Genomic DNA, 10,000 nt, shown 5'->3' with positions numbered 1-10,000 from the left:
CTTCACAGAGGGGTTGTAAGACATGAGCTTGACCTCGGACAGTCAGAGGGCATCTGTACTGGATGGAGGGTTGAAATCAGCAGTCAGCATCTACTAAAATGGAACAGGTAGAGGGAAACCTGAGTGAGTTTCAGGTGTCATTTAATAATCTCAGAGAAACTGCAGAGCCCTGAGTTCAGGGTACACTTCACTGTACACCTCCATTACACTGATAAAGGAGCACTTCACACGACTGGAGGTAGAGAAACCTCCAGGAGACGCTCCTCAAACAACAAACAGACAAAGAGCTGAAGCAAAAGAGGGACACCTACAGAAAGAGATGGATGACCTGAAAGAGCAGGTGAGACTTAGAGAGACAGGTAGAAGGACAGAAATCAGAATTAACACACGGTATTGAAATAACAAAACAAGGCAAAAAGTATTTATGATTGAAAATGAGTAAAAGTTTAATCTCAACACCTCAAAATGTATTTCTCGGTGCAATATATATCTCTCCTATAGGATCTACTTATTTCATTGAAGAAGCCTTCTCAAATATAGAAAATGAAACTAACCATTTCCAAACACAAGGCCATGTTATTATCTGTGGGCACCCAAACGCCAGAACAGAAGAGCAACCAGACCTCATCAGCACTCAACAGGAAATACATCTCCCTCCCCCAGATTAAACCGACACGGCTGTAAAAACGGACAGGGACTCCTTTGGTCAGTTCACCTACTGCTGTATGATAGACTATGCTTCAACAGATCTGGACCTGACCTTCCTGAGAGCCTTCACAGTCAAGCCATTAACACCACTATCTGAACACTGTCATATTACATTATACCTGTCATAAATTTCCAAATTCCCGGGCCAAATGCACCTCCTCGCTGTCATACATCTATCCCCAAAGTACATTAATGTTCTGAGCAAAAATCTGTTTGGCTTTGTACCAAATTATTGAACATCTGATCACATCTTCACTCTCTGCACACTAATTTGATAAATATGTAAACCCAAATAAAAGCCTAATAAAAGTCTTTGCTTGTTTTGTACTTTCCTTTGGACCAAAGGATTATTTTATAAACTTATTGAAAATGGTGTTAGGAGGGAATGTATAACATCATCAAATCAGTGTATTCTCACAGTAGATGTGCAGTGAACACTGGAACACTAGAAACTGAATTCTTTCCACAGTTACGAGCAGTGAGACAAGGTTGCAGTCTGTTGAATATATTACATTAATGAACTGGCCCCAATTTATGTAATATATACATTAATGAACTGGCCCCACTCTGTGCAATATATACATTAATGAACTGGCCCCAATCTATGTAATATATACATTAATGAACTGGTCCCACTCTGGATAATAATTCTACAACACTGAACAAACTAAAACAAACACTTACCTAGGCATAACAATTCTACAGGAAGCTCGGATGTGAAGGAACTCTTAAGAAAAAACAAGAGCCCTATTTGCTATTAATAAACCCATCAAATTTGAAATACTAATTACAATTTGGGATGAATTATTCAAATCAGTAAATGAACCAATTGAATTATATAGTATTGAGATGTGGGGACCCCTGCCAAAATACAGTTTCACAAATCTGGATAAACATCCAATTGAAGCCATATAGACTTCTGTAAAAACATCCTACATGTACAGAGAAAGACCCAATAATGACTGTGTCACGGTACAGCCCCTGACTCCTCCCTCGGCCGTGTTTGTGCGTTTACAGGTGTTTACATCTGTCTGTATCTACATATGTTTACGTCCGTCTGTGTCTACGTGTGTCTGACATCCGTCTGTCACCTGTCACTTGTCTTGTTAACATTACGTGTTGCACTTGTGTCTTGTTTATGTTTATGTATTTAACTGTGCGTGTTGGTGTTAGTCCTTGTCAGCCGTTATCTGACTACGTCCCTGTGATTGTTCTGTGTTTGTCTATTAGCGCTAAACGCACCTGTTAAAATGAAACATTTAAAGTCTGCTCCCGCTTCAACAACCGGCCTCTTCCCGCTCCTTACAGCCTGCAGTATTGAATTAGGACAATATCCACTTTTATTAAATATTAAAAACCTACCTGGCAACAATCAAAGAGAAGAGGAAGATTGATAATGTACAGACTCACTGAGCAGAGTCTGGCCATTGAAACTGGCCGGCACAGACAGAGGTGGTTACACAGAGAGGACAGACTGTGTTCCCACTTTGAGCTCTCAGTGGTGGAGACAGAGCTGGTTACACAGAGAGGCCAGACTGTGTTCCCACTGTGAGCTCTCAGTGGTGGAGACAGAGGTGGTTACACAGAGAGGCCAGACTGTGTTCCCACTGTGAGCTCTCAGTGGTGGAGACAGAGGTGGTTACACAGAGAGGCCAGACTGTGTTCCCACTGTGAGCTCTCAGTGGTGGAGACAGAGCTGGTTTCACAGAGAGGCCAGACTGTGTTCCCACTGTGAGCTCTCAGTGGTGGAGACAGAGGTGGTTACACAGAGAGGCCAGACTGTGTTCCCACTTTGAGCTCTCAGTGGTGGAGACAGAGGTGGTTACACAGAGAGGCCAGACTGTGTTCCCACTGTGAGCTCTCAGTGGTGGAGACAGAGCTGGTTACACAGAGAGGCCAGACTGTGTTCCCACTTTGAGCTCTCAGTGGTGGAGACAGAGCTGGTTACACAGAGAGGCCAGACTGTGTTCCCACTGTGAGCTCTCAGTGGTGGAGACAGAGGTGGTTACACAGAGAGGCCAGACTGTGTTCCCACTGTGAGCTCTCAGTGGTGGAGACAGAGGTAGTTACACAGAGATGCCAGACTGTGTTCCCACTTTGAGCTCTCAGTGGTAGAGACAGAGCCGGTTAGACAGAGAGGCCAGACTGTGTTCCCACTGTGAGATCTCAGTGGTGGAGACAGAGCTGCATTTTCTTATTGAATAAACTAAATATGACCCAATTAAAAAGGAATTCTATAGGAAGGTAATGAGCATCTCCCCTGAGTTCCAGTGCTGCAGTGACACAGAGAAACTGCTGTTCATATTAGGATAGAACAGCGAACTGATCACACATGCGGAGGGACAACCAGTGAGGATAATAGGACAGCTGATTATTGATTATTACATATTTAGAAATCATCTTGGCTCTTTTTGCTATTCTTTTATTGATTAGTAATAACTCTATAAATAAAGTAATTTAGTGTGCTCTATTCCAACTTATAATACTGTAGAGAGAGAGAGATACAAAGAATGAGAGAGAGAGAGAGAGAGAGAGAAGGAAGACGGGAGGGGAAAGAGAATGTAAATGAGCCCACCTCAGTATGATTCATGCCTGAAGCCTTAGAGAGCTGCAAAAACCTGTGTGTGTGTGTGTGTGTGTGTGTGTGTGTGTGTGTGTGTGTGTGTGTGTGTGTGTGTGTGATCATGCCTGCATGTTTGTGTGTGTGCATGTGTGTATGAGGGAGGTAAATGCAAACATGAGCTCGCAGTGCACAGCCATTCCATGGGCTTTATCACAAATGCCTGCTTTGACGTGTGTGTGTGTGTGTGTGTGCGGCACTGAGGATTCTCTGCTTGACTTTGTTTCGTCACTCAGGTAATTTAAGGGCCATCTGAGCTTTCTCGCTCATCACATTGGCCAAGATCCCTAAAATAAATCTTTTTCTTCTCAGCATCTTCAAGGTCAAGGACTGCCTGTTCAGACAGTCACTAAAACCTGTTTCAGCCACACAGCAGGCTGTGTAGGAGATCCACTCCCATTCATTGATTTCTCCGCAGAGCTGAAAAGGTTTAGTGCAACCTCAGAGCACAAGAGAGGGAAGAATCTTGACATGCACACACACACACTGAGCACAGCGTCGAGGTTCCTGCATGGCTATGTGGTGAGAGTTGTGAAAGACAGACAGACAGGCAGACAGACAGACGGGCAGACAGACAGATGGGCAGACACGGTCATTTGAGCGCAGAGCAGCATGTGCAGTTGCCTGTTCTGGACTCTTTCTCACCCTCACTCCCTCTGTCATTCTCTCTCTCACACTCTCACTCCCTCTGTCACTATTTCAAACTCACTCCCTGTCATTCTCTCACTCTCACTTCCTCCATCATTCTCTCTCTCTCACCTTCATTCCCTCTGTCATTCTCTCACTGTCACTCCATCTGTCGCTCTCACCCTCACTCCCTCTGTCACTCTCTCTCACTCTCCCTCTTCACTCTCACCCTCACTCCCTCTGTCGCTCTCTCTCACTCTCCCTCTTCACTCTCACCCTCACTCCCTCTGTCACTCTCTCTCACTCTCCCTCTTCACTCTCACCCTCACTCCCTCTGTCGCTCTCTCTCACTCTCCCTCTTCACTCTCACCCTCACTCCCTCTGTCACTCTCTCTCACTCTCCCTCTTCACTCTCACCCTCACTCCCTCTGTCACTCTCTCTCACTCTCCCTCTTCACTCTCACCCTCACTCCCTCTGTCATTCTCTCTCACTCTCCCTCTTCACTCTCACCCTCACTCCCTCTGTCACTCTCTCTCACTCTCCCTCTTCACTCTCACCCTCACTCCCTCTGTCGCTCTCTCTCACTCTCCCTCTTCACTCTCACCCTTACTCCCTCGGTTATGCTCACTCCCTCTCACTATTTCACCCTCACTCCCTCTGTCATTCTCTCACTCTCACTTCCTCCATCATTCTCTCTCTCTCTCACTCTCACTTTCTCTGTCACTCTCACTCTCACTTTCTCTCTCTCTCTCACCCTCACTCCTTGTATTGCTTTCACTCTCTCCCCTCACTCTCCCTCTCTCTCCCTGTCTCTTGCGCTCTCTTTCCCGCTCTCTTTCTCCCACTCTCTTTCTCCCACTCTCCCTCATTCTCTCCATATCTCCCTCTCCCTCTCCTGCTCTCTCCTTCTCTCTCTCCCTCTCCCCCGCTCTCTCTCCTTCTCCCTCTCTCTCCCCCTCTCTCTTCATATCTCCCTCTCCCTCTTTCCTGTTCTCTCTCTCTCCTGCTCTCTCTCTCTCTCTCCCTCTCTCTCCCTCTCTCCTGCGTGTGCTGTGTCGTGCGCTTGTGGTCAGGTGGAGGTTCCGTTCTCCTGCCAGCATGATGCGTGCAGCCGCTGCTGCTCCCCGTGGCGGTGAGGAGGAGTCCAGGCTCTCGTGTTTACACTAGCTCTGCCTGTGCCTTAGCCTCTCCTCCTCCTCTCTCCTCCTCCTCTCTCCTCCTCTCTCCTCTCCTCTCTTCTCCTCTCTGACTGAGTTTATGGCGATGAATGGGAGTCTCAGCTGAGCTGTTTGGCTCGTGATGGATTGCCTGTGTATTGTCACAACTAAGGTAAGGAACAGCGCGTGAGGAAGCCGGCACAGTGTGTGTGTGTGTGTGTGTGTGTGTGTGTGTGTGTGTGTGTGTGTGTGTGTGTGAGAGCGAGAGCGAGGGCGGAAGGGTGGGAGTAGGGAAGGGGCTTTTTGATGTAACAGGGTGTGTGTGTATATTTCAGAGTAGCTGACTGCAGAATGTGGCTATAGAAATAAAAAAAATTGTGTGTGTGTGTGTGTGTGTTTGTGTTTGTGTTTAATATCATGTGAATACCACTTAAGAGGGTCTAATTATTAAGTCTTCTTCTTTCCTAAGCAACTGTGTGTGTGTATACCTGTTGTGTGTGTTGTTGCAGTGTGGAGAAAAGAGAACTCTGGTTGTTGCTTGTCCTCTGGTAACCTAAGACAGGAGGAACTTGTGGAAAATCTTGGGGGGGGGGGGGGGGGGGGATGTGTCTGTTAATGATGAGTTAAGTAGCACTCAGCTAAGACTGATAGTCTCCCGGTAAATGCTAGGCTTGGATAATAATGCAGATTTTGACAGTTATCGTCTCCAGAATTATAGCAGTGCTCGGTCTGGTATGTGCACATTCAGTTGAGCAGTACCCCATGTGACTGTTATACAGCCTTTCTTCATGTCTGTCACGTGACTCTCCTTCTAGCTGCTATGCTGCATCTCAGTGGGAGAGCGACTGAGAATTAGTCAATCTGAATACTGGAGAAAAGGCTACAGCACCAGTTCTACATCATTTGCACTGCTCATCCATCCTGCAACACAGTTCACAGCCCAGCTCGTACATGGATGCCCCCTACTGAGCTGAACTTTTCCTGCCCTCCTGCGTGTACACGTAGGTCCTCTGACACTGGTCTAGTGTCTGTCCCTAAATCCTGCGTGTGGGGGTCAGATCTTTCTGTGTCATGGCCCCTAAACTCTGGAGTCCACTATGGCTGTCTGTCTCTGCTCTTCACGTTCCTCCTGTAAACAGTTGCTTATTTCCCAACACAGTTTCACAACATTCCTGTGTTTTGCTTTGGTTTGTGTTTGAATGTCCTATGTCATATGTTTCATGAATGGATCATGTAAAGTGATCTTGAGTATGAGTTTAACTATGTAATTAAACTTAATATCATAATAATAATAATTATTATTTATAGTTATCCATTAGTTGCTAAATTAAATCACAAAACCTTTTGAAGATATGCTGCTATAATTATCCACTTTTCAGCGGTTCAGAGTTGAGAGTTCTCTTTGAAGGTAAATCTGTTGCAAAACTTGAGAGTGTGAAGGACATGGTTTTAGAACTTGTAAAACAAAATCTGTACTCGTATTTTAAATTTGCAACATCTGTACAAATTAAAAATACAAGTACAGATGTTGTTTTACAAGTTCTCAAATCATGTCCTTCACACGCTCAAGTTTTACAACAGATTTACCTTCATAATTCTCCGTGCTTTCTGTGTGGTTTGACCATAATTCGATGCAGTTGCCACGTTGACACCCTCTTCCGGACAGGCCCCTCCCCCTCCCCCTCTCCCAGAGACCAGGTCACATGTACCATGCTGTCTTTGATTCATTTGCATGTATCCCAGCATTCTTTGCCAGACTTTTCAATTGGAAAGCTATTTGTAGTTAATTTGTTGATCATTTTGTGTTTATGTGGGCAAAAATTAAATGCATTCTCTTCTGCATGCATTTTTAACTAAACTTACACGCACCGGCCACTGCATTAGGTACACCTGTCCAACTGCCCATTAATGCAAATGTCGAATCAGCCAATCACATGGCAGCAACTCAATGCATTTAGGCATGTAGACATGGCCAAGACAATCTGCTGCAGTTCAAACCGAGCAACAGAATGGGGAAAAAAGTTGATTTAAGGTGATTTGAATGTGGCATGGTTGTTGGTGCCAGATGGGCTGGTCTTTTTTTATTTTTATTTTTAATGGCCCACCTCCACCCGACAAATCTGCAGCAACTGTGTGATGCTATCCTATCAATCTGGACCAGACTCTCTGAGGAATGTTTCCAGTACCTTTTTAAATCTATGCCACGAAGGAGTAAGGCAGTTCTGAAGGCAAAAGGGGGTCCAACCTGGTACTAGCAAGGTGTACATAATAAAGTGGCCAGTGAGTGTAGATTAGACTCTTTGTGCCCTTGGAGTGGTTTAAATAAAGTGAGGGGTTTAAATAAAGGGAGTGTGAGTGTGGTGGAGGAGAGTGTGTGGTGGAGAGGAGTATGTAGTGGTGGGGAGTATGTGATGGGGAGTGTGGTGGACTCAGTGTCGGGGGCATCTGGGATGTCTCATGGGTGGGGGAGAAGACTGCTGTCTCATGGGTATACAATACAATATATATATGTATATAAAATACAAAAGTAACCTGTGCCATGATAACATTTTAAACAGTAAATGTTTTACCATTACAAGGAATGGTGTGAGAAATTTTGTCTTACTTAAAATCTTACTCTTTGTTGTTTTAACCACCTATTCCAGTAATACATACTAGCCTTGTCTTCGGCATAAAGCAGTAGCTGAGGATGCTGGGTAATAAAACACCCAACAGGTGCGATCTTGGTCCTCCCTCTAGACTCACGAGTAAGTGAGCAACCAGGTGCAATGAAACCACTTCACGTAATGATGCTGTCTACTATAAAAACAGCCTTTTAGTTGCTGTCTTTATATAGCCAAGAGTCTGTGAAGGGCTGCATTCACAGGCATTCTTTTAGATTCTGTCCAGAATTGAAGCACAGAAAAACAAGTACACACATACACACATAGGCATCTGGGTTTACTACTGCATGCAGTGAACCAAAGTGTAAGTGTGAATTCTGGGTGAGGTTAGAGCTGATTGAGAGATGCTGGTTTTTATCATTAGTCGTTAGTCTTTTTTATGAGTGCTGGCTTCCCACCTGTCTTCAGAGTCTCTCTGTTCCTCTGTCTCTCTGTCCCTCTGTGTTCATCTGTCTCTCTGTCCCTCCGTGCTCCTCTGTCTCTCTGTTCTCTGTCTCTGTTCCTCTGTCTCTCTGTTCCTCTGTGAATGCTCATTCATTGAGTTTAAATTGGTGGTGTCCAATTCACTGGTCCTAGAGAAGTCAGGTGTATGCTTTACACAACCATACAGAAGAGAAGGGATTTAGCACACACACACACAGGGTTCAGTCAGGAGCCAGAATATAAGAAGGTAAACCATAGAGTTCAACTGAGAGGGAGCTTGAGGGGAAAGAGGGCTGTATCCTACACACTGGCAGTGCAGCGGGAGTAACAGTGAGAGGGGAGTAACAGTGAGAGAGGAGTAACAGTGAGAGGGGAGTAACAGTGAGAGGGGAGTAACAGTGAGAGGGGAGTAACAGTGAGAGAGGAGTAACAGTGAGAAAGGAATACCACTGACAGAGGAGTAGTGGTGAGAAAGGTGACCCACTCCATGATGAGGAAGATGAACACCAGCCGCCCACTGGAGGAGGAGGATGAGGATGTTTCTGTAGAGAGATGGGGAGGCTGAAGAGACAGGAAAGGATGGAGGCTTTTTGAATGATGCTGCTAGACTACAGACTAGAATCCATCTCCCTCTCTCCCCTCCTGTCTCTCTGCCTCCATCTCCCTCTCTCCCCTCCTGTCTCTCTGCCTCCATCTCCCTCTCTCCCCTCCTGTCTCTCTGCCTCCATCTCCCTCTCTCCCCTCCTGTCTCTCTCCCACCCACTCCCTCTCTCCCCTCCTGTCTCTCTGCCTCCATCTCCCTCTCTCCCCTCCTGTCTCTCTGCCTCCATCTCCCTCTCTCCCCTCCTGTCTCTCTGCCTCCATCTCCCTCTCTCCCCTCCTGTCTCTCTGCCTCCATCTCCCTCTCTCCCCTCCTGACTCTCTGCCTCCATCTCCCTCTCTCCCCTCCTGTCTCTCTCCCACCCACTCCCTCTCTCCCCTCCTGTCTCTCTGCCTCCATCTCCCTCTCTCCCCTCCTGTCTCTCTGCCTCCATCTCCCTCTCTCCCCTCCTGTCTCTCTCCCACCCACTCCCTCTCTCCCCTCCTGTCTCTCTGCCTCCATCTCCCTCTCTCCCCTCCTGTCTCTCTGCCTCCATCTCCCTCTCTCCCCTCCTGTCTCTCTGCCTCCATCTCCCTCTCTCCCCTCCTGTCTCTCTGCCTCCATCTCCCTCTCTCCCCTCCTGACTCTCTGCCTCCATCTCCCTCTCTCCCCTCCTGTCTCTCTCCCACCCACTCCCTCTCTCCCCTCCTGTCTCTCTGCCTCCATCTCCCTCTCTCCCCTCCTGTCTCTCTGCCTCCATCTCCCTCTCTTCCCTCCTGTCTCTCTGCCTCCATCTCCCTCTCTCCCCTCCTGTCTCTCTCCCACCCACTCCCTCTCTCCCCTCCTGTCTCTCTGCCTCCATCTCCCTCTCTTCCCTCCTGTCTCTCTGCCTCCATCTCCCTCTCTCCCCTCCTGACTCTCTGCCTCCATCTCCCTCTCTCCCCTCCTGTCTCTCTGCCTCCATCTCCCTCTCTCCCCTCCTGTCTCTCTGCCTCCATCTCCCTCTCTCCCCTCCTGTCTCTCTCCCACCCACTCCCTCTCTTCCCTCCTGTCTCTCCCTCCCACTCCCTCTCTCCCTCCATCTCTCAATTTCCATATTTGTCTATGTATAAACTACATGATATAGTTGAAACTACATGAAGTTTAAAAGCCACATCCATCCAGCAACACTAACTCACTGCATGGCTGTTTCTGATGCAGAAATGCAGTGGTTCTCATGGA

General features: G+C 46.9%; 1 protein-coding gene across 22 annotated transcripts in view; it reads left to right on the top strand.

The window, feature by feature from the left end:
* The window catches only part of dlg2 (discs, large homolog 2 (Drosophila)), a 219,595-nt gene that overhangs the window by 27,340 nt on the left and 182,255 nt on the right, over positions 1-10,000 (top strand). Inside the window, exon 1 of one of the 22 annotated variants that reach the window (XM_077020529.1) lies at positions 4,814-5,285. The exons of the other annotated variants lie outside the window; for them this stretch is intronic. Within the exon in view, the coding sequence (XP_076876644.1) occupies positions 5,256-5,285 (30 nt within the window). The 5' untranslated portion in view covers positions 4,814-5,255. Of the gene's footprint in view, positions 1-4,813; positions 5,286-10,000 lie in introns of those variants that run through there. 22 annotated transcript variants of the gene reach the window in all.

Source organism: Brachyhypopomus gauderio, chromosome 10 (genome assembly GCF_052324685.1).
Source record: "Brachyhypopomus gauderio isolate BG-103 chromosome 10, BGAUD_0.2, whole genome shotgun sequence".
Classification (NCBI taxonomy): Eukaryota; Metazoa; Chordata; class Actinopteri; order Gymnotiformes; family Hypopomidae; genus Brachyhypopomus; species Brachyhypopomus gauderio.
Note: the sequence above shows the minus strand (reverse complement) of the source record. Positions and strands in the feature narration are given on the sequence as shown.